This window comes from Monodon monoceros, unplaced genomic scaffold (assembly GCF_005190385.1).
Source record: "Monodon monoceros isolate NGI ecotype Baffin Bay Population unplaced genomic scaffold, NGI_Narwhal_1 Super_Scaffold_7, whole genome shotgun sequence".
Taxonomy (NCBI): domain Eukaryota; kingdom Metazoa; phylum Chordata; class Mammalia; order Artiodactyla; family Monodontidae; genus Monodon; species Monodon monoceros.
In genome coordinates, this window is record NW_021703784.1 from 54,477,542 (window position 1) to 54,501,655 (window position 24,114).

The 24,114-nt window shown below is 57.2% G+C and overlaps 1 protein-coding gene across 7 annotated transcripts; it reads left to right on the forward strand.

Moving 5' to 3' along the window:
* The first annotated feature begins 1,280 nt into the window (after window positions 1–1,280).
* Window positions 1,281–22,825, forward strand: WNT11 (Wnt family member 11). Of its 7 annotated transcripts, none has more exons than XM_029208757.1 (7): window positions 1,281–1,641; window positions 5,435–5,617; window positions 12,905–13,140; window positions 14,725–15,002; window positions 17,747–18,039; window positions 18,653–18,769; window positions 21,987–22,821. In XM_029208757.1, the coding sequence occupies exons 2-7, from the start codon at window positions 5,535–5,537 to the stop codon at window positions 22,159–22,161; spliced, it is 1,182 nt and encodes a 393-aa protein (XP_029064590.1). In that variant the 5' UTR covers window positions 1,281–1,641; window positions 5,435–5,534; the 3' UTR covers window positions 22,162–22,821. The 7 variants fall into 7 exon arrangements, with proteins under 7 accessions (XP_029064590.1, XP_029064591.1, XP_029064587.1 ...); XM_029208758.1 differs by having other exon boundaries at window positions 1,281–1,533; XM_029208754.1 differs by lacking the exon at window positions 1,281–1,641 and adding an exon at window positions 2,330–3,369.
* Window positions 22,826–24,114: the final 1,289 nt, after the last annotated feature.

The window sequence follows — 24,114 nt, forward strand, 5'->3', positions numbered from 1 at the left end:
TGTATGGCCGTTTAACTTGTATGTGCGTGTGGGCAAGTAGTATGTCCAAGTACCTACTGAATGTGTTTGTGACCATCTGCGGGGTGATAAGTCCCAGCCCTGTGTGCAAGGGGAACTGGCTGCTTGCCACTTGCATGGCTGAAAGCCTGCGGTGGGTTCTGTGGGCTCAGATGTGTGTGATGTATGTGAAGGCATCTGTAGCCAGGTTAGGACAGCCTGTGGGTGCCACTTCACAGGCAGCTGCAAAGAACAGGGAATAGAGTTAGGGTGTCTTGGGGGGACCTGAAAGAAGCCTCTTTTCATTAAATCTGTTTTCCCTTCTGCTAATGAACTAGATCATTCTTGGGATTGAGGCCCCTGGGATGGGGTGTGGGGAAGACAGAAGTCAAGGAAACCACAGCACCTGACCCAACAGTTAGAAACGGGAGGGGAGTATTGTCAGCCAGGAAGGGCCAAGGTGGGCGTGGGAGGTGTGGGCACTCAACTGGTCCCAGAGAAGTTGCCCCAGAAACACAGCCCCAGCCCCAGCCCCAGGCTAGGTCTACACCGCACAAGAAGCGCCTTAGTGTGCTTTAGCTTCTGAAACCCGGTCCTCAGCTGGTGGTCCCCTAGGGACCCGGACAAGGTGCCCAGAAGACTCCCCAACGGTCATCCCATAGATGGGACACCTGCCTCCTTGGTGCCTAAGGTTTATAGCCGCCTCACAGCGCAGAGCCCTCGCACCTCCTTTCTTTGCTGAGAGTTCCCAGAATTGGAACCAGAGGCCTGGAGAGGTGACCCGGCGAAGGTCGGACTGGGACGCCAAGGCAGCTCTCCGGACGCACAATGCTTATAGTAACCGAGCTGCAAGACCAACACCTAGTGATGCCCGGGCTCCAGAATGAGACCTAAGGCCGACTTCCGTCTGAGCTGTGGCTTCCTCCTCTGTCAAACCAGACGGGGTTGAGGATCCTCGCGGGGCTTGCTGCGAGGTTTAGAAACCTTCCCCACCTGGGCCCCCGAGCGCCCCAGGCGCGCAGTAGGCTCACAGCCCGCACGCTCTGTACACACCAGCTATAGTTATAGTTAGTAAGTCTCCTCTTTGTAACTCAACAGGGTGCGACGTCCTCTCGTGCCGCTGGCGCCGCGGGTGCGTGGCATCCGCGGGGACCCCGCCCCCGGCCCCCGCGCGAGGCCGGAGCCACCCGGTGGGGTTTCGGCGCGCTGACGTGGGCGGATCAAAGCAGCTGCCCGTGCCTTATAAAGCAGTTCGGGCGGCCAGCACCAGAGACCGTGCCGGGTGAGGCGGAGAGCTCCGGCGAGCGGGCGAGCGCAGGCCCCGGGAGCCGAGCGCCCTCCAGAGCAGCCTGAGTGTGCGCCCCAGTCCCCGCGGGACCCCAGCAGGCCTCTGCCCGCCGGGATCCCGGGCGTGCTTCTCTGGCAGCTCGCGAAGAGGACGCCCTCGCCGCCTGCCCAGCCCGGAGAGCTCCCGGGTCCGCTGGGGGCTGCGCTCGCCGCTCCCCCGCCCTCCTGGCCAGGCGAGCGCCCCAGGAGGTGAGCAGTGGCCGCGGGCAGCGGGCGGGCTCTCAGCGGGGACCTGCCAGGGCGCGGGGCTCGGGAGTCCGAGGGGGAAGGCGTGACCCCGTTGAGCAACCGCTCCCGGTAAGCAAAGCAAGACCTTCTCCATACCTCTCCTCCGCGGCTCTCCCAGGCATTCCCCTCACCGAGCGCAGCCGCCGGGGGCTGGGGGCGCGGGCTTTAAGCGGATGAGCGGTGGAGGTGGGCTGTGCAGTTCCCGCGGCCCGCCTCGAGCCTTCCCGGCCCTGTTCCCCCCGATTCGACCCTCTCCCTCCCAGTCAGCCCGCGGATGAGGTCATGCCCGAGCCATCCCGGGGGTGGGGGACTTGGATCCTGTGGCAGAGGGTGTGTGTGGCGGGGCAGGAGAGGGAGGCAAAAGGCAGAGAACTACGGCAGCTCCTACTAAATTGGGGCACCGGGGCGGAGGCCTCGCTTTGAGACCTGCTCGCAGAAGCGGCGGGATAAGGGGGAGAACCGAGAGTTTGTTTACAGACCTGAGCTCCAGGCTAGGGGGTGGGGAGGAGGAAAGTCCTGTCCCGGCCCCGAGGCACATCTGGAGCAGCCCCGAACATCTGGCTGAGCTCGCGCACGAGCCCCACACCTCCCAACTCTCGGAGCTGAGGTGCCTCCATGACCCTCACGGTCCATAGGGGCTCGGGGTCGGGCCCAGAGGGGGTAGCGGGAGGTGCCCCGAGTTACCCCACCCCACCCTTCCCACTTCCAAAATAACCCATCTCGCGGGCCACCGGCGCATCGTCCGCAGCCCAACAGACACATCTCAAAAGACTCGCGGCCAGGGTCAAAACCGGGTTGCGGCCCCGCCTCGCTTGGCGTCGCAGGTAATCTTGAAGCAGAATCGGCGTCACCGGTTCTCCGGGTCGGCTCTGCGAGCTGCGCACCCGGAGGCTTCAGCGCCGGCGCGCGGCGGGGACACTCAGCGCCGTCGCGCGGTGCCGGCTCCCGGCCCAGCGCAGGCTCATCCGGGAAGGGGAAGCTCGGCGTGTCTACGCCGGCTTTGCCTCAGAGGGGCAGCCGCCCTGGCAGCGGGGTTTCCAGGGCCTTCCAGAGCCCAAGGCTTACAACCACCTGTTAGAGCCGGGCCGTGGCTACTGCGCTCGCTGTGCCCAGAGTGTGCACCAGAGGTTTCCTCTCTCGCCCGCTGCAAGAGAGGTAGCTTGAACTTTATCCCCAGCGGGAGGAGGAAGGGACCCTTTATCTCTCCAAAGACACTGTGCTTTGACGCGGGCCCACTACGCGCCTGACCCCAAGGGAGGTTCCGAGCCGGGCCCGAAGCAAGGGGTCGGGTAGTTCTGGGCTGACTACGGCAAGTTGATGTCTTATAGAGAGACCAGAATTGAGAGGGCACTTACTTTACACCTCATACCATCCCCAGAGGGGGGACACGGGGGTCCAGGAAGAGGAGGGGACTTGCCCAAGGTCCCAGGGCGCGGGAGGCTGCTGCGTATCCCACCTCGAACCCCGGTTTAGCGCCCCCTGGCGGGCCGGGGGCTCAGGGAGGAGAGGGCTCCCTGACCCGCGAGGCGCAGGCTGAGGGTGACCCAGCGGCCCGCGCGGCTGTCCTAGACACTCTGACACCGGACAAGAATAATCTGTCAGAACCCAGAGGCCCAGGCCAGGAGCCGCACCCCCCCCCCCCAGCGACGTGATGGGACAGCGAAGGGAGAAGCCCGGGACTACCGGGGCCACTCCGAAAGAGCCGGGAGTAGCTTGGACGCCTGGGTCCCCGTGCGCCGTGACCCGGGCGGCCCCTCCTCTCTCTGGGCGAGTTGGGCTGGACACGGATCCCCTGCTGTGAGTTCGGGCTCTCGTCTCTCCGAGTGCAGCCTTTTCTCCTCCCTACCCTGGAATGCTGGGCGCCTTAGGGGGGAGCCCACACTTTGGGAGGGGGTGGGGGCGAGGAGAGACAGTGGCTGGAGTTTTTGATCCTCTCCCCTCCTCCCCACCCCCCGCCATATCCAGCCGATATTTTTCTCGTTCTCAGGAGTATGGTAAACTTTCAGGGCCAGTAAGACAAAAGGTTTGGATACAGGCTGGGTGGGAAGAGGGGGCACAGTTAGACTGCGACCCCAGCTGAAACACAAACCCCCGCCTCCCCGCCCCTGTGCCATAATTCAGCAAAGTTTGTAGCGAGCGCCACGGTGTTAGGCGCCCAGCTGGGGGGCTCTGCGGGGGAGAAAGAAAATGTAATTCAGAGTTTTCTCCCTGCCTTGCTCTGGGTCATGCCGAAGGCTCCAGGAAACAGTGGGATTTAAAATGTGTGTGTGTGTGTGTGTGTGTGTGTGTGTGTGTGTGCGCCCGCGCGCTTGCTTAAGGCGCACTCGTACATGCACACACTACGCAGGTAGACGTAATAGTGGAAACTTAGGCAGAGGGTAGCTCAGAAGAACCGCAGGCTACTGGAGGCTGGAAAGACCTCAGGAAATGCGTGAAGTCCAGTCCCTTGTTTTCATAGAAGGGAAAACTGAGGCTAGGGTGCTGGAAGGCTTGCCCAAGGTCACACAGCCAGATGGGAACCCCTCCCCCCCGCTACTCGCTCAAGCGCCCCCACTAAGGCGCCTCCTTTTTCCAACTCCACAAACCCTTTAGAAAGGAATCCCTTTGTCTGCTCCTCCCCAGGGTAGAGGGGCTGAGGCTGTGTTTGCCTCCGGGAGAACGCCAGTTGTTGGTAAATTTGGAAGAAGCTGGGAAGGGAGTTAAGGATGTGAAATGAAGAGAGGGAAAAAAAGGAGAAAAAGAAAAAAGCCGGAGAAAGCGACTCTGCGGCCTGCGGGCGGGGTAAGGGCTACTCCGCGGCCCCAGGACGGCGCCTGGCGGCCGGAGGCGGCATCGCGCCGGCCCCGTGAGCTTCCCAGCTTAGCTAAGGCCAGGCTGCCCAGCCTTGGCTCCGGCCTGGGCACCATCCGACCCTCCAGAAGGGCACCGCTAGAGGGACTCAGAGACTCAGGACCCTGAACAGCCTTCACTGTACAAAGACCTTTGCCATCCCATTTCTCATCCTCCCCTTCACAGGCTGAGAAACTGATGCCCAGAGCCAGCCCCCATTTCCCTGTCTTCTCACGGTCCATGATCTCACCGGACACCGGGTAGACATGCGAGTAAAACACGGGGCATGGACCAGCCGCTCGCTGGCTGAACAACCCTATTTCACATCTCCGCGCCTCCGTTTTCTCATCTGTGAGATGGGGGCAGTGATAGTATCTATCTCCCAGGGTTGCTGGGAGGAAAAAATGCGATCGCGTTAGGTGAATGTTCTTTTAAAAGGTGAATTATGTCCTAATCACAATTTGAATCACAATTGTGTCCCCAGTTTACAGAGGGGGTAAACCGAGGCCCAGCAGGGAAGGAGAATGGCCAGGCCCATAATAACTAACAATTAATATTGCGGAGATGAGTACCCAGATCCTGAGCCCCGAATCTGCTCCTCCCCTTGCCCGCCCGCGGTCTCCGCCCTCGACCCCCTTCGTCTTCTTTCCGTCCCTCTCGAGAACTGTGTGCCTATCCGGGCTTCTCCCTCTGCCAAATGTCTTTCAGCCTCGCTCTCTGAGGGTTTCTCTCCCTCTCGCTGTGTCTCTTGCCTGGTTTCTCCGGAGTTTCTGGTCCTGTCGCCCTCTTCGCTTCCCGCCGGGGCCGCACTAGGTGGACAATCCCTCGGCCGCGCTCCGGAGGCATTTAATTCGAGCCAGACGCCGGCCGCGTCCCGGGCTGTGCGGGGCGGGAGGCTACGCCGGCCGCGCGCCCGGCCTCCCCGGGCCCCGACCCCTCCTTTGTAATTTGAATAAAACGCCCCCCCTCCCCCGGCGTGGCCCCCGCCCCGCGCGCAGCCTTAACCCGCTGCCTCCGCTCTCCCCGACTGCAGGCGGCGTGCGCGCAGGAGGAGCGACGGCGGCCGGGCGCGCGGCGGGACTTCGGCGCGGCTTCCCCAGGGTGCGACCCCCCGGCGCGCCAGCCGCGCGAGGATGAGGGCGCGGCCGCAGGTCTGCCAGGCGCTGCTCTTCGCCCTGGCGCTCCACACCAATGTGTGCTATGGCATCAAGTGGCTGTAAGTAGGGACCCGCGTCCACGCACATGGGCCCCGGGACCCGTGGCTGGGGGAGGCGGAGAGCCTTAAGGGGCCCCCTGGATCGGGCCAGCGTGCCCAAGACCCGGGAGCAGAAGTTGCCTGGCGGTCGTGGGCAAGTCACCCTTTTTAAGCCTCCTTTTCCTCCTCTGTTAAATATTGTCCTTACCTGCGGGAGGAGCAAGACAGGGCGTGGAGGACTACGGAATTGCCCTGTTCCGTGCGGCCGGGGGTTGTACAAGACCTCCACAGGGACAGATGGAAAAAGACCGTGGTAAAGGGGCCCAATCTAGAGGGTCTGCGCCCTGCACACAAGGCCTGCTCAATATTATGTTCCTTGACAGTCTCCTGACCCTAGCTGGAGGTTCTCAAACAGTCCAGACCCCTCCACCTGGGTGACCTTGGGGAAGTGTCACTCAGCCTCTTGGGAGCCTCAGCGTCCTCCTCTGTCAAAGGAGGGTAAGATGAGAAGCGGCTCATGAAAGAACCCCATAAACTGTCGGATGCTGAAGGGTAGTCCTTTAGATAGAAATTATTAATGGAGGGGTAAGTGGGAGAGAGACTCCTTTCCATCCAGCAGAAGGGAGTGCCTGCTCTGTGCTGGGCTGTGGGCAGGGAGGGCAGGGAGAAAGGAGTAAAAGCCAGCCCCTTCCTGGAGGAGCTGCCCTCTGGTCTGGAAGAGATAAGCCCAGGCTGTAAATAACTCCAAGTGCCCCAGGAGAGCCCAGGGCGGTGTTGTGGGAGCCCAGAGGAGAGGAGATCACCTGGTGGGGGGCACATCCTTGGGACCCTAGGTAGATTTTTCGTGGGTGGTGCTCCTAGGATGGGCCTGAGGAGTCTCTGGGAGTTTGGTGAGTGGGGGCAGTGAGAGAAGGGCACTTTGGGTGGAGGAACTCCCTGAGCTGTGGAAAAGTCCAGGACAAGACACAGCCTAGAGTTCCAGGTCGGGGGCGGGGAGCCATGCAGATAAGACAGGCGTGGGACAGACTATGGGCTGGGGAAGGGCTTCGAGGACGGTTCATGGATTAGCTGGAAGACGGGGCAATAGTGGCTGGGCCACCGGCAAACAGTCTCGAGGTCACCAGCCCTACCCCTTCTGGGCTTAGTTATCCATTAATTCTCTTGAGAGGGGAACCCCATCTTCTTGCATTTCTTGTTTGTAAGGAGAAGGCTGAGCTCAGCAGCTTCCCAGCCTGGGGGCACCAGCTCTTCTCAGTCAGTCCTGACTAATTTTATGAGAAATCAGCCGCTCTCCTTCTACTGCTGGTACCTGGCACTGTCGCAGCTGGTGAGAACCTCTGATCAGGGAGCCCAAGCCCTCCTCACTCACCACCAACCTTTTACAGATAAGGAAACTGAGGTCCAGAGAGGGAAGGGCTTTGTTAAAGGCCCGGCCCAAGGAGGATCAGAGGCCAAGAACTGGGCTCACCCCTAGAGTGTTCTGGGGGACACTGCTATAATTCCCACACCACGGTGGGACACTGCTATAATTCCCACACCACGGTGGGAACGCAGAGGCTCTGAGAAATTTACAGGCCCCCAAGCTGGCACGTGGCTGGGTAGGGTCTAAAATAGATGGCTAGTTCAGCCCAACACCCATGCTGTCCCCACTGCATAGCCCAGGCTGCCACAAAAAATGAGTACAACTCAGTGTCTGCCTTAAAAGAGCTCCCAGCCTGTTGGGGGAGACAGACATATAAAACGTACCAAGTGGACTTTGGGCTGTGTCCTAGGAGAGGAAGCATGGGAGCCCAGAGGAGGTGTGGTTAGCCCCACATGAGGGAGGTGACTCTGAGTCTGGCTTCAAAGGATAGATAGGATTTCGATGGCCGTGGATGGAATGCAAAGCAGGCATCCTAGGCAGAAGGAACAGCAGGGGTAGGACGATGCGTGTGGGGAAACAGAGAAGCCAGGAATTACAGGAGCTTACTAGTAAATCCCCAGAGCTTTAGACATTTAACTTTGATAACACTCCTATGAAGTAGGTGACATTTTTATCGCTACCATTTTACCAATGAGGAAACTAAGGTACAGAGAGGTTAAGTAACTGGCCCAGGGTCACACAGCTAGTTAATTAATGGTGGATGTGGGATGAGAAGCCAGGGAGACAGGCTCCATGAAGCCAAACCTCTTTGATAGTGGTTAAACTCTTGCTGGAGCTGAAGATAGAGGGGGAAGCAGGAGAAGGAGTGGAGTTTTAGAATAACAACTCTGTGTGTCTGTATATATATGTGGCCTTGGTACATGTCAGGCACTGTTCTAAGCGCTTGATGTATGTTGTTTCATTTAAATCTCCCAACCACCATGTGAGGTGGGTTCTGCCATCACCCTCATTAATCAGAAGAGGAAGTGGAGGCTCAGTGGGTCTTTAACGAACTGGGTGTCACAGCTAATAGGCAGCAGAGGCAGGACTTGGAGTTAAGTTGGTGGCTCTGGGGCCTCTTGGTCACAGGGAGCCACAGGACAGTTGGGCACAGGGAAGGGTACGGTGGGGATGGGAAGCTGGGGACTCATCCAGGAGACTCAGCTGTCCTGGGGATGTCCCAGAGGACCCTGCTGCCCTGGGCTTTGGAAAGTGAGCTGAAGAGGAAAGGGACATTTGACATGGGAAATGAAAGTAAACGTGGCTGAGTGACCCAGATTGCCCGCTCACTGGGGACCTGGGACTCAGCTTGGGCTGTCTGTGGGATAGGGGGTAAGGGAGAAGGGGTGGAAGCACCTGATCAGAAATAACCTGGGGGACCCCTCCCTACCTCACCTCCCACCCAAGCCAGGTGCTGGGAGACTCAGACCAGAAGTGTGGGCAGGGAGGATGGTTCCAGCCTTCTGTGAACCACTGGGGTTGCCCAGTGAGGGGAAGGCCTAGGGTGGCTGGGAGGACCCATAAAGGCCACTCCACCCACCCCGGTCAGCCCCAAGCCTGCTGCTTACTCCGGGACTGGGCCTCTTGTGGAAGAGTCCTAAGAGACTCAGAAGGGACACAGCTGCCGCAGAGAGGCCAGGAGGAGCACCAGACCTGAGTTGGGAGGCCTGGGTCCCAGCCTGAGCTCTGCCAGTTCACTAGCCATGAGCCAGGCTTCAGGCAAATCAATCATGTTAGCCTCAGTTTCCTCATCTCTACAATGGGAGCGAAAGAGCCCTAGCCTGTGATAAGGAGTCCTGGGTTCTAGCTTGGCTCTGCCTCTGATTGGCTGGCTGTGTACAGGTCAGGGCAAGCCCTGCCCTTCTCTGGGCCTCAGTGTCCCCACTTCCACAATGGGGTGGGGACGCTGAGGCCCAGCGAGGGGCAGTGACTTGCCCAAGGTGGAACGTTAGATGTGCTGAGCTGGAGCTGAAACCCAGGTCTCTGCACCTCCCCCGCCCCCGCCATTCCCAGGAGAACCCCAACTCCTGAATGAGAGAGACCGCGGCCACCCCAGCGGCACCCTGGGCATAGGCCTCGCCTGTGAACTCTCTGTTTCCTCCTGTCCTCTCTTCCACCCTCTCCCCCATGCACCCACCCCCAGATAAACCAAAATGTTTTCAATTAGGGGTGTGCTGCAGTGAGGCAAACCGGAGGAGATGTCCAGACGGGTAACTCCCCCGCCTCCCAACCTATCCTTGATTACCTCCCCAAGGGGGCCTTAGTTAGAAACGGTCATTACCACTAATTACCAGATGACCGCATCGCCCTCCTCGGGAGTGGAATCCGCTGCCTCCCGCCTCCTGATCTCCCAGTCTGCACGCTCCCGCGAGCAGGCCTCTCCCAGCACGCCGCAGCTGGCCGCTCTGTCCCAGCCGCTCTCTCCGCAGCCCCGCGCCCACCCAGGACCTCCAGAATGCTTCCCGTTTGTCATCTGCCCACCTGGGCAGTCTGTGCCTCATCTGGGAACATCCTCACCGGGTTTCCCTCATCGAGCCTCTCTCACCACCAGCTGGGGAGGTGGATGCCTGATGACTTAAGAGATGGACAGACTGACCCAGAGTGGCCCAGGGTCCCCAGACCCCAGGATCCCAGAGGACCCCTGCTTGGGAGTCGCAACCTGAGCTCCCCAGGGAAAGTCTCAGCTTACGTTATCCACTTTCTGAGCAGGAGCCCAGGGGAAGGACCTGGGAGGCAGCCACCCTGCATGAGTGCCTGCTGTGTGCCGGGTACCGTGCTGGGTGTTTTCTCATGTATCTCCTGTAATCCTTCCTGTTGTGAAACAGAAAAGTGGCTCAGAGGGGAAGGATGGAAGCTGGGCAAGGGTGATGGGCAGAGCAGGCTCAGGACAGGCTGAGCGTGGACGGCCCCAAGCCCAGTAGAGAGGGGACCTGGGAAGGTGAGGCCAGGTTTGAGGGAGGATGGTGTCCAGAGGAGGCCGAGCACCTGGGCACTGGAGCGCCTCAGCGTCCTCCTCTGTACAAAGGGGGTGATAATCTCCCAGGCCCCTCGGGCATTGTAAGAATCGGATGAAATGAGAGGCTCTGTAAACTGGGGAGTGCTGTGCCCACCTGGGACAGTGGGTCCATGCGTGTGGACAGTGTTTGCTAGGTGGTGGCAGAGGGGCTGTAACAACCAAGAAACAGGCTGAGGGGATGATATCTGTCCCTGTGTGCTCACCCCTCATCCAGTATGTGTTGCCGGAATTCAGGCAGCAGGTTCCCCAGTCATAGGCAGGGTCAGGCAACCATGCCTGAGGTCCGCATCCAGATACACCAAAGGTTTCTTGCCTCATGCCTTGGTGGGGTAGGGATGGGCCAGGGGTCGCAGTGAGGGAAGATGGCCCAAGATACCCACAGTCAATCTCAGACAGGCCGGGTTGTGCCACTCCAACCACAGACACCAGGCCACGCCCACTTGCCCTGAGTCAGCTTCCCAGGCCTCGGGGATGATTTCTGTATTTTGGAGGTGTAGGATGAGTGGGGCATGGCAGAGAGAGGCAGCAGGAAGCAAACTAACCTATTAGTACTCAGTGTAGCACATATGAACTCATTCAGCCCCTACAAGACCTCCAGGAGTCCCCAGTTTTTAGTTGATGCTCAGAGAGGGACAGCAGTTTACCCAGGATTGCCCAGCACATAGAGGCCAGAGCTTGAGCCACAACCCAGGTCTTCTGACTCCCTCTGGTCCAAGATTCACGTGGCAACAAGCAAGGGATCCCATTTATGAATGCCCCGAGTGCTTTACATCCATTATCATATTTAAGTCTTGCCATCACCTTTTGAAGTAGAATTTATCATTTTCTTACAGCAGATGAGGCCCAGAGAGGTTGGGTAACTTACCCAGCTCACACAGCTGGTGCCCAAAGCCTGAGCTCTTCCCTGGGCCAGCCCATGAACTGGAACATCTGGGTCATTGCCTTATATCTGGTGATAGGTCTGTGCAGCCATTAGACGAGGGGCTCCTTGAGGAAAGGATCTATGTCTGGGAAGAGTTGGTGCTTAGTAAATATTTCTTCCACAAGTAGATCAAGTTCATTTATTCATTTAGGTACAGGAGGAAGGGGAAAGGCATTCCTGGCACCAGGAAAAGCCTGGGCATACGCGTGGTAGTAGGGCCGTCCCTGTCAGAGAAGCCAGGAGTCTGGTGTGGCAGGTATTAGGACACATGGGAGACAAGGACGGGAGGCCAGAGAGGGCTTTAGGGCCAGGTTTTGAGGGGCCTTGAGGTCAGATGGCAGCCCTTGGCCTTGACTGAATGGGTGCAGGAAGCTAAGGTAGGAAAAGGCCACCGATGCAGTAATCTAGTAGCTTCCATCACAGAGCCCTGACCATGATGTGTCAGCCCTGGGCAGAGCATGTGACTCACATTGAGTTAATCCCTCAGACAATGCTGGGAGATTGATGGGAGAGGAGAGGCTACTTGAATTGCTCAAGGTCACAAGGGGAGTGGGGGTGACAGAGCCAGGAGTCTGCCCAGGCCCGTGCTGTTCTTTGGCACCAGGCTGCCTCTCTTGGGATCTCAGGCCAGGGCCTCGAGGAGCTGGGCCTCACCAGGTCTCGGTCCTGACGCTGGGTGAGGTCTGCTGTGGTCCCAGCAAGTGGGGCACCTAGCACTTGGGCCTGAAGATTGGCCCCTTCTTGCCGCCTGTCCCTCCAGGGTCTCTGCTGGGTTTCCGAGGACCAGCTGGCCTTAGGGTAGGGGGTGGGTCTATGTGGAACCCTTTAAGGCTGTGGGATCCCTCTAGCCTCCACTTAAGAGGAGGGGCTGCCTGATGCAGTCTGCTCCTCAGAGAAGGCCTGGGAGGAAGCTGAATGCAGGATCGACCCCTGGTCCTAGAGTCTTGGAATCCCAGTGCCCAGAACCAGGATCTGGAAGCTCTTAGGTCCTATAACATCACTAGAAGTCACAGGGACCCCCTAGGCCAGCATTTCTCAAAGCATGGAGGAGGTCAGCACTCCTCAAATATAGGGTTTTGTGCTCAGCAGACTTGGAAGTTAAACAAAACCAAGCCTGTTGCTTTGCTGCAGGACTTCTCAGGGCCTTTAAAATGTAAATGTGCATTACTAACTCTTCAAGGGGGGATGTAGTATATCGCATTCCCCAACTGTGCTTGATTGACCATGGATCCCTTTTTTCAGTGTCTCCCTGGAACCCATTCTGGGAAATACAGTTTAGAGGTATAGACACTGAGACCCAGAGAGGGACAGTGATTTATCTAAAGTCATATAGCAAGTTAATGGCTAAGTGTAATTTATCAGCAAATTGAGTGGCTCTTTAATCTTTAAATGAATCTCTTGCACGTACGTGGGATTTTACAGCCTAATAAATGGATTTAATAATTAAACGAAGCCATAGTGGGAAGCTCCTAACTCACACTGTGCATCTAGTAAATGGTCAATTAATAGTATGTACTACTATGACTATGATGATTATAATAATCCAGCACTTAGCAGAGTGTCTAGCATGTTCAGGATTGAATGAATGTTGAATAAAGAGTAATCGTTCACAGCTGTGTGGCACTAAATAAGGCAGTGGATATGAGTGCCTTGTGAGCTATGAAACTGTTTATTGTTAGTATAATTATAATAAAGCTTAGGTAGGATGGGGGCCATGATCCTATGTTATGCATGAGGGCATAAGGCCCAAAAAAGGACAGTGATGTGCCCAAGGTCACACGGGGGCGGGAGCGGGAGCCGTTACTCTGCTGGGGACAGTGCTTGGTCTCCTGGTTTCCCAGCTCCTTCCAGCAAAGGCTCCAAGACTGTGGAGGAGAGGCTGGGGCCGGTACAGCTGGTGGAAGCAGCACGGCCCCTCACAGCCCTGACTTCCCTTCCATTGGTTGCTGCCTTTTGGCCTGTGTGCAGGGCGCTCTCCAAGACCCCGGCGGCCCTGGCACTGAACCAGACGCAGCACTGCAAGCAGCTGGAGGGCCTGGTGTCCGCGCAGGTTCAGCTGTGCCGCAGCAACCTGGAGCTCATGCACACCATCGTGCACGCCGCCCGCGAGGTCATGAAGGCCTGCCGCCGGGCCTTCGCGGACATGCGCTGGAACTGCTCCTCCATCGAGCTCGCCCCCAACTACCTGCTTGACCTGGAGAGAGGTAGGGGGCCAGCGGAGGCTGCTAGGGCCTGCGGAATGCATGCGGGTGGGGTGGGGTGGATGAATTCAGGCATAAGTCTATGTGTGTTTAGATAGGTGGGTGAATTCATGGATGGATGGCTGGAAGTGTGATGGGGGATGAGTGAATAGCTGGACGATGGATGGATACACGGATGGGTGGGGACATGGGTATTGGGGCGTGAATTGTTGCATGAATGAACATATAGTGAGTGAATGTACCGGTGCGGGGAGCCTGAATGACAGTACAAATGCACATGTACCCCTCACGCCTGAACAAAGGAATGAATGATCCAGGAAGGCTTTGGGGGTGGGGGGTCTGTAATGAGAATGCGACTGAGCCTGCCCTCGGGGCAGACAGGTGTGGAGCAGTTAATTCTAGACCATCCCGACTGAAGGTGCTGGGAAAGGCACAAAGTGATGTAGGGACTAAAGAACATCTGTGGAGAAGACTTCCCGGAGGACGTGACTTCTGGGGGTGGATTTGGGGGTCCTATGTATCATAGAGAGGCTTTTGAAGGGTAGGAATGCCCCAGTGCATCTCATCTTTCCCCCACACGGTGACAGCTAACGTTTGTGCAGCTCTTTACAAAGCCTCCTTCCTTCCTGAATTATCTGAGCTCCAGAGCAAGCCTGTGAGGTAGGTATTATCATTCCCACTCTACAGTTAAGGATACTGAGGCTTGAGAAGGGGGGTAACTTGCTTGGACGCAAGGCCAGGACACCCCACTGCCAAGGCACGTTGGGCTCCATCTTAGTTTGCTAGGGCTGCTGTAACAAAGCCCCACGCACTGGGGGGCTTCTGACAACAGAAGAACTGACTCATGGTGCTGGAGGCTGGAAGTCTGAGGTCAGAGTCAAGGTGTCAGCAGGGGTCCCTCTGAAGACACTGGGGGAGGATTCATCCCTGCCTCTTCTTAGCTTCTGGGGGCTGCCGCAGTCTTCGGTGCTCCGGTGCTCCTTGGCTTGTAACTGCATCACTTCGGTCTCTGCCTCTGTCACATGGCCTCCTCCCTCTTTGTCTCTGTATCCCAAATTCCGTCTTCCTATAAGGACACGAGTCATTGCATTAGGGCGCACTCTGCTCCATCTAATGACCTCATCTGAGGTCAGTTACACCTGCAGAGAGCCTATTCCTAAATAAGGTCACATTCACAGGGACCAGGGGTCAGGACTTGACCATATCTTTTCAGGGGACACATTTCACCCCACAGCAGGCTCTTTGCTCACTGGTCTTTGAGGAGCTCAGGGACTGGGCCTTCTGTTCCCGAAAGCAGCCCCTAACACTGGGTGCAGGGCAAGCAGGGAGGAAAGTGCAGCATGGTGAGTGTGTGAGTGAGGGTGTGCCCTGGGGGGCTGGCTTTGCATGCTTTGTGAGAGAGTGTGCAGGTCAGCTAGTGCGTTTGGGGGAGGATGGGGGCGTGACAGATGAATGGTCATGCCATCCTCCACCTGCTTGCTGCCCCTGTCCCCACCCGACCCCGCAGAGGCAGGCGGGGGCCCTCAGGTCTGGGCAGGGTCCTATCCACGGGTCGCCCGCCCCGGCTGACCCCACACCTCCCCACAGGGACCCGGGAGTCAGCCTTCGTGTATGCGCTGTCGGCGGCCGCCATCAGCCACGCCATCGCCCGGGCCTGCACCTCCGGCGACCTGCCTGGCTGCTCCTGCGGCCCCGTCCCAGGTGAGCCACCCGGGCCCGGGAACCGCTGGGGAGGATGTGCGGACAACCTCAGCTACGGGCTCCTCATGGGGGCCAAGTTTTCCGATGCTCCTATGAAGGTGAAAAAAACAGGATCCCAAGCCAATAAACTGATGCGTCTACACAACAGTGAAGTGGGGAGACAGGTAACCACCCCCCACCCCCCCCAGATGGTTGTGCTTGTGCCAATTGGCCGGAAAAGGGCCGCCCAGTGTGCCCCAGTGGAGGGGTGGCGGGGGGACGGGCCCTGATCCACCCACACTGATGTGCTCCTGGCCTCCCCTGGCTCTTCCCTCTCCAGCTGCTTGGGGCTTGCCTGGCTCCTCCTCCTCCAGGGGGTCCACCAGGATTTGGGCTGGAGAACGTCGGTGGAGCAGAAGGAGCACTGAGCTGGGAGTCAGGAGCTCTAAATTCACTGTGTGACATTGGGCGAGTCACTTCCTCCCTGGCCTCAGTTGTTCCCATCTATAAAATGGGGTGGGTTGGTGCTCTCTGGTCCCCATTGGTCACGTTCCTCAGGCTCTTCCTCTGGGGCTCTGGGCCAAGGCCGGTGTGGAAGGAAGCATGGAGAGGGCTGCGGAGCAGCAGACCCTTGCTAAAGGGTCGTCTCCTTGGATCTAATGGGGACTCTCTCCCAGCTCCAAAACCCACCCCAACCTCCTAAACACGGTTTCCCCTCCATGTCTGTTATTATCAGTGTTGCATTAATTCCTCACCTCATTCCACAGGAGGCTGGGGTGAATGCATAAGTGAATGAATGGACCTTTTTATTTTTTGAAAATTAAAAAAAAAACAACTTTGTACCGATCGGTGTGCCAGACACTGTGGTGGGTCCTTGATTAGTTTTCTCTCCCGTAGTCCACAAAACCACACTGTGAAGAGGTACTGTTACCCCTCCTTACAGATGGGGAACTGGTCCTGGAGGGGCAGAGTGTCCGGTGTGGATGGCATCTCATGACCTCTTCCCTGCAGCCCCGTTAGGCCCATTACACAGAAGCACCACGTGGGGCAGAAGGAGCTTAGGTGGCTTGGCCAAGGACACACAGTGCAATGGAGCCCAGGTCTATGGGACTCCAGGTCTAGAGGTTTCCTTGTCCTCACCTTCTTCTCTCTCTGGTCTCCCTCTTGTAAGGATTCTAGGACGTCCAGCCCATTTTTGGGCAGTTGGGGAAACTGAGGCCAAGTCACCCTGTGGATCTGTAGCAGAACCTGGCTAGGGACCCAGAACTCCTGCCTCCCAACCCTGCTGGCCCACCCCCCCACACCCTTGGAAACCCATTGGGAGCCCTTCACCCAGCCTCCTGCCCAAGAACCCAGCCCCACTCCTGCCCATGGCCAGGCCTGAGCCTCATGCTGCCAGGGGTACAGCCGTCCCATCCCACAGTGCAGTCCAAACAGGGTCCTCAGCCTCAGAGGCACATCAGCCCTTTCCCAGGGGCCCTGATGCCAAGGAGCTGGCCTCCCTGGGGCCATCTGCAAGGGCCCGGGAGGGTAGATGACAGCGCGTTCAGCACCGGCACCATGGCCTCAGGAAGCCTGGGCCCCTTCCCGCCATCTGAGCTGAGGAGCTGAATGTGGTTTACCTCTCCTGGATGACTCAGAAGTACCTTGTGCCCTTGGGAGGCTGAATGTGCCCTGCAGTCGGGTTCACCTCATTATGTGCTCTCCACAGGCTTTGCTGAGACAGTTCCAGACTCTAGACCCAAGTGGACTCCCTCATTCCCCACTTCCTGGCACTGTGAGGGGTAGGGAGCCCTGGGACCTTGACCAGCTTCCTCACTAACTCCCTGTGTGATTTTGGGCAAGTCCTTGCCCTCCGTGTGCCTCAGTTTCCCCATCTTTTTGATGCAGGGGTGGGCCCAGGGGACCCATAACCCTTGCAGTGGAGCACACAGGGCAGGTGGGGGGTGGGCAGAGGGATCTGAGTCCTGTGTGCAAGGAGTTGGCGCTTAGACTGCAGAACTGAAAGGCCTGCAGAAGGCGTCCCAACTCATGCCCCTCAGGTACGCAGGGAGAAACTGAGGCCCGTGGAAGATGGTGGCACAGAGTCACTTCCAAAGCCGGGGCTAGTGTCTCCCCAGGCCCCAAGCCCAGGCCTCCCCTCTCCACCAGAATTCTTACTTAGACTGATTTTTCAAAACCAAATATTGATTTAACTTTTGCAGTTCACAAAACTCTTTCATATATGTCATCTCGTTGAATCCTTTCAACGACTCTGCAAGGTAGCAGTTACACACCTGCTCAGCACACATGAAGACAGGTGCTGAGTGGTGACGCGGCACCAGGCAGCAGAGGGGACGGCCAGCCAGGCCAGGGCCGCTCCCCCCAAGCACCCACCTCTTGCCTCTTCTTCCCTCCTTCCCTTCCTTTTCTTCTCCCCGCCACCTTCTTTTCAGCAAGCATTTTGTGAGAGAGAAAAAGCATAGAATAATGAAAAGCCGTGGCTTTTGGAATTGCCCTCAGACCTGGGTTCAAATCCCAGCCCAAGATCTTCTAGCTGTGTAGCCTTGGGCAAGAGACTCAGCCTCGCTGAGCCTTCATTTCCTGTTTTTTAAATGGAGAAATGAATGATATCCCCCATGAAGGGCTTCTGTGATGATGAAGCCATTTTAAGTGTGAGAGCACTTGGTACACTAGGTGTATAAATGGCGTCCGTTAGCTCTGCAAAAGCCACTCTCTTCCTGCCCCTCCCAGCTGCCCCCCAGGTTGGAGGAGGAGCTAAGGATCCACAACACCCCCCAGCTTTAGAGCAAAAAGCCCTGTCACTTGAGGCCCGGAGCAGGTGGTGACTCCCTGAGAGCACTGGCAGGCAGAAGGGTGGGGCAGGGCCCCGGGGCAGGCCAGGGAGGGGGCTCTGGCTGCCCAGCCCGACGCCCTCCGCTGTCCGCAGGCTCTGCGTGCCTCTCTGGAAATGAAGTGTAAGTGCCACGGGGTGTCTGGCTCCTGCTCCATCCGCACCTGCTGGAAGGGGCTGCAGGAGCTTCGGGATGTGGCTGCCGACCTCAAGACCCGCTACCTGTCGGCCACCAAGGTGGTGCACCGACCCATGGGCACCCGCAAGCACCTTGTGCCCAAGGACCTGGACATCCGGCCTGTGAAGGACTCGGAGCTCGTCTATCTGCAGAGCTCCCCTGACTTCTGCATGAAGAACGAGAAGGTGGGCTCCCATGGGACGCAGGACAGGTAAGGGCCCGCCGCCAGCTTGGCAGGAAGGGTCAGCCATGTGGCACATGCCCCATCCCAGCTCGGGGCCAGGCACACAGTCAGCATTTGGGGAACGGAGTCCCCGCCCAGTTGAACGCCAGATGGAGGTGTGGGGTCCCAGGGGCCCCTGGCAGAGCTCCTGGGCGTGGCTGTTATGTACCTTGCCCAGGCAGGGGCTCCTGGGGAATGGAGGCTCGTGGGAGGCCCCCATCCCATCTGCCCCCTAGTGTGGGAGACAGAGGGGAAGAGACAGTGACTGTATTGGGGGACAGGGGCTGGGAAAGAGGCTGCCTGACATAAAATAGATCCTCAGTAAATGTCCATCAAATGAATAAGCGAAGGATAAATGTCATACACCCTGTGAGCTGGACCAATGAACTGAGGCACAAGGGGAGGTGGGAGCAGTGGCCAGCCCGTGGCCGCACAGGAAGTCTGCACAGTGTGGAGCTGGAACCAGGACAAGCGCTTTTCAGAGGGGCAGCAGGAGAGCGAGGTCGGCCTGCATTCTGTGGAGAGACGGCGCTCCCATGCCCCCGCCTGCGTTCACCCACCTCCCAGATCCCAGCTTTCTCCCCCCGGTCCCCCATTTCAGAGCCAGAGCTGGCGTCCCTACAGCAGGTCCCATCACAGCTGCTGAAGCCGATTCAGGACAGGAGAGAAGGAGGGAGCCAGTGGTGACTACAGACCTACTATGTGCCAGGAAGGGCTGGTGAGGATTCAGGGGAGCAGCTCTTCCCAGAGATGGTTCAGGAGGGATCCAGTCCTGAAATGCTATAAAGAAATAGTTCTGCAATCAAATACGTTTGGAAATTCTCTTTGGCGATTTGCAAGGCACGAGAACATGTTAAAGGCTCTGAGGAATCCCGCAGTAAAGGATCTGTCTAAGCCAGTGTTTCCCAGAGGTGTTTGGCTGTGGAACTCTTTTATTAAGGAGCCCCTAATAGCATTCCACAAAACTAGTGTTCTTCCAGGTTAAAAGAATATTGAACCAGAGTGAGGGTGTCTGAGAACGTGTCTGGCACATAGTTGGTTCCTGGCCAGCTTTTGCTTCCTCCTCAGCCCACGTTCCTGTCTCCAGGAGAGGGGGACTGCTTTGGGGGGCTCCATCCTCACAGGCCAGGGCAGCAGGCTCTGCAAGGAGGCCCAGGCTCCCATCTGGAGGCCAGATTGAGAGACTCAGGCAGAATGAAGATGGAACCAGGTCAGGCCAGGGAGACAGGAAGGAGCGAGAGTCTGGGCTGAGGCAGGCAGGGTGGGTGTGATGAGGATGGGGTTGGGGAGAAGATTCTAGAACCCACAGGACCTGGGGGAAGCACACTGAGGACCCCAGAGCAAAGAGAGGGTCTCCCTGGATCCACGGGGCGCTGTGTGTGTGTGTGTGTGTGTATGTGTGTGTGTGCGTGCGCGTGCGTCAGGGAAGGACAGCTCCCACCCTGACGCTGCAGTTTCCTAGCTGTGGGACCTTGAGCAAATCCCTTCACCTACCTGAGGCTCAAGTCTTGTCTTCTGTGCCAAGAGGATGATACCACTCACCTGGGAAGGTTGGCAAGTGATTCTAATCACATTTACGGAGCAGCCCCTCCTTGCTGGGTGGTGTCAGTGCCGTAGGAAGGGTTTGTGAATGACAGTCTCCCCTCCCCGAGGCTGCCAGGCCTCTTCCTTCCCAGCTGTCCCGACTCTGCACCTAGGACTTGCCCCCAAACTATTGACGAGGAGGCCCCATTCCACAGCACCAGCTACCACCCTTGCTTTCTCAGAATGCTATCCCCCACCGCCCCCAGGCTTCCTGCCATGCTCAGCCCTGGGCCTCTGTAGACAGCTGTATGGGTCAGCTCTTCCTGCAGTAACAAACAGCCCCTACGTCTCAGTGGTTCACAACCACCGACACTTCTTACAGCATTACATGAAGCTCTTGCAGGCACCAGGGATGGGGAGGGACATCAGGTGCTCAGACTGTGACAGGGAAAACGGGGAGCCCAGAGGGGCCCTGACTCAGCCTAGACATCAAGGAAGGCTGCCTGGAGGAGGGGAAATGTGAGCTTTACTAGATTAGGGATTTGGGGGGTACAGGGGGTTGGATGCAAATGAGCTTTGTTAACTGTAAAAGGCAGGTACACAGGTGGTACACGTGGCTGGGCCCCTAGCTGGGCAAGATGCCGTCCTCAAATCCAACCTGGTGAACTGAAGCCTCCTCAGCAGTTCCTATTCCAAACTCTGAAACCTGCCCTTTCTCCAGGCCCCAGCCTCCCCAGCTCCCCCTCACGGGCACCATCGCGGGTCCTGTCTGGCTCTGAGGTTGGAGGCCAGGTTTCAAACACTGCATGTCAGGGACCAGAAATAAAAATGAAACTCTGCCCCCTTCCACTGCCCTTTCCTAGAGGAGTCATCCAGAGACCTTCAGGTTCAGGCTGAGGGAGACTAATGGTGTCGAGTGACTAAACAAAGCCCAGAAATGTTAAGTGACTTGCCTTAAGTCACACAGCCAGTAAGCAGCAGAGCTGGGATTTGAACCCAGGTCTGTCTGGCTCTGGGGCCTGTGTTCTTTCTGCTCTTCCCTCCTGCCCGGAACTGCTTACAGTCCCCACACGCAGGTTGCCGTCTCCTCCTGACTCCCCCTCCAAAGTGCTCCCCTGCTTCCTTCCCCATGGCTCCTTCCCAGCTCAGGCTTCAGCTTCTCTTACTCAGCTGCTGCTGGCAGCAGCCTCCCTGGCCTCCCTGCCTCCAGCCCTGCTCCTCCATCCATCTCTCAGTCCCCTTAGATTAGGTCAGGTCAGGGTGTTTGTCCTCCTTGCCCCCAACACCCTTTCTCCTCCCCTCCGTCTTAGATTCCTGTTCATCTTTCATGCAATGGCCTGGATGATCCCTCCCCCTCCAGGAAGCCTTCCTGAGCTCTCACAGACCCCGTGCTCACCCTGTGTGATGCTGGGCAAGCCCCTTCCCCATTCTGTGCCTCAGTTTCCCCATCAGGAAATATGAGGGTTGGATTTGGTCATGTCTAGGGCTTGCCCACCTCAGACATTCTGGGATTCCTTGGTCCACATGGCTGTGGGGATCCAGCTGCATCCCATGACAGCATCCCTGTCGAGCCTAAGCCCAGCTAGATGAAATGCCAACCTGCACAGATGTTTCTTCGCTAGACAGAAGAACTGATGGCAAGGATATTTGGGTTTTATAGCGACCTTCAGTGTCTTCTTTGCCCACAGGACTGATTCAGGAAGAAATGCAGCCCCTGGCAGCCCATGGGTTCTCTGCCCTTTAGGGTGGGGAGAATATACACTGGATTTGGTTTCAGGACCCCTGAGCTTGAGCCCTGCTTATCCACAAACTCCTATGAGACCTTGAGCAGGCCTCTGCCCTTTGCTGAGCCTGTTTCCATCTGTAAAATGGGCATAGTAATTCCACTGACCCAAAGACACTGCTTGCCTCGGATAAGATAAAATACTGGAGGGAAGCGCCTGGTTCAAAGGGGGCAAATTATTGACGGACCCTCTGTCTCCACCAAGACAGTGCCAAACGCTCAGTTTGCCTCACATCCGATGCCATTTGTTTGTTTCAGAATTTATCCTGGGATTCTAAAAGTAAAAACGATCTTTACGCTTGTTACAATATAATAAAGGATTAAATACGTAGACAGGATTATTAGACAGTGGTTTGAGACACTTTCAAGTATTTAGAAGTAGAAGATATAGGAAAAGAGACAAAGGAAACAAAACATCCCCTCATTTTGACGAATGCCTATTGGAAATATAGGGAAAAGTGAGAAGTACCCCTGGGAAAGAGGGTTACTTTAAATTCCCCAAAGACCAAAACACCGTCCAAGGGGGACTGAGGCTGCAGCCGTGGTCAGAGGAGGCTGGGGCTGCCTGGCTGGGAGTGGAGGGACTGGTGGGTGACAGGATGCTCACTGACCTCCCCTCCCCCTCCAGGCAGTGCAACAAGACGTCGCATGGCAGTGACAGCTGTGACCTCATGTGCTGTGGACGCGGCTACAACCCCTACACAGACCGTGTGGTCGAGCGGTGCCACTGCAAGTACCACTGGTGCTGCTATGTCACCTGCCGCAGGTGTGAGCGCACGGTGGAGCGCTACGTCTGCAAGTGAGGCTGCTCCGCTCCTTGGGGACCCTCAGAGGCTGGCCAAGGGGCCTGGAGATGCCCCATGGATTTTGGCTTGTGAATTCCAGATGCTAGACGTGGAAGGAGGCTTGTCCTTTGCCTCCACTTGGAAACCACCAGGAACAGAAGGCCGGGCCACCCGGGAAAGAGGGCCAGGACATCAAAGGAAACCGACAAGATTAAAAATAACCTGGCAGCCCGAGGCCCTGGAGTGCCCACCTGCTGCCTTCCAGGCGGGTCTAAGAAGCCAGGGGCATGGGTTTGGCAAGACTGGTACAGACTCAACCTTTCCTAGCCAGAGACTCCAGCCTCCTGGGAAGTGGGAGGTCAGCCTCTCCTCACCAGAATGTTCTGCAGGCCTAGCCCTCGAGACCCCCGGCCCACCCCAGGGTCTGAGCCTACTGGGCCCACCACATGGAACCACTAGCTTGGGTTGTAAATGTTTCTTTGTTTTGTTTTGTTTTTCTTCCTCTGGGATGTGGGAGCTACAGAAATATTTATAAAACATAGCTTTTTCTTTGGGGTGGCTGGCCTCAATTCCTCTTTATATATTTTATATATATAAATATATATATATATATATATATATGATGATCTGTATTTTAAACAAGCTCTTTAAACAGCTGTATGAAATAAATGCTGAGAACCCCAGGCCGCCCCTGCAGTTTCTGGCCTCCTCAAGTGAGCTCAGAGGATCCTGGGGCTGGTTGGGTGAAGTCTCCGGTTCCCAGGCGAGGCGGCGTCCGATTGATGTTCCCCACACACTCCACCACCCAGCTCAGGCCCCAGCCTCCTTGTAAGATCTCCCGGTCAAGGGCGAGGACAGACGTCTTGAAACCCAAACCCAGCTGGCAGACTCTTTGTTCCCCAGGGACACACATGCAGGCGCACACAGCCTGGCTGTGTCATCAGACCTGCTAAGTGGCTTCAAGAGAAAACCTACCCGGGAGCTGGGAATGCAGACCTCAGGGAGGTGGTGGCAGAACCGCGCCCCAGCTAGCCCTAGCAGGGTTTCTGTGTGAAACCTGTAGGGAGGGCTTTTCCCTCCCTAGCCTCAGTTTCTCCGTTTGTAAAGCTGGTGGTGGAAATTGAGGGGTGGTTGGAAAAGGCCCCCAGCTTCGTGTCTGGACCAGGCTGGCTGCAGTGGGCGTGGTTGGATTCCTGTTCTGTTTTGAAGGTGGAGCCATTAAATTTGTTCTTTTCATGGCTGTGGGACTTGAAGGCGAGGAGGACCGAGAAGGACTACAAAGGTTTTGGCCGTGTGCTTGGACGCACGCATGCTGGGACGGGGGTGGAGAGAGAACTATAGGGTTCAGACTCGGTGGAGATTGTGATGTCGGTTGGGTCCCAAGTGGAAATCCTGAGTAGACGGGCAGATAAGCCGGGCTCTGAGGAGAGCCTGGGGCTGAGATGCACATTTGGACATTGTCACTAAAAGGCGGGATAGAAAAGCAAAGAGGGCCAAGGCTTGGGCCTGGAGCATTTGCACTTTGGAGGTCGGGGAGATGAAGAGGAAAAGAGACGAAGAGACCAAGAGGTAACAGCCAGGAAGATGGAGAATCCTGGGCGTCTTAGCTGTTGCCAAGTGAATAGAGGGTCTTGGAGGGGTGTGGGTCCCAGTTGCTCTCTGAGCTTCAGCCTCTCTTCCTGGGATATGAACAGCACTGATGAGCAAGTAAAGTGTATCCTGGGCTACAGTAGGTCCCCCAAATGGAAGTAATTTTTAATCACCTGTATCTGCTCTGGCTGTGGGGTGACCACACCAGACAAAGGATGTAAAAGAACATTATAAACTGGACTTTGGTGCGCAGGGAGGAGACACAAACGCTGAGAGGAGAGCTCTCCACTCCCCAGAGCCAACTGAGACACAACCTGGGATGGTGGGGGCAGATCCAGGGTGGGATGGCGTGGACACGCCCACAGAGGCTGGACCAATCAC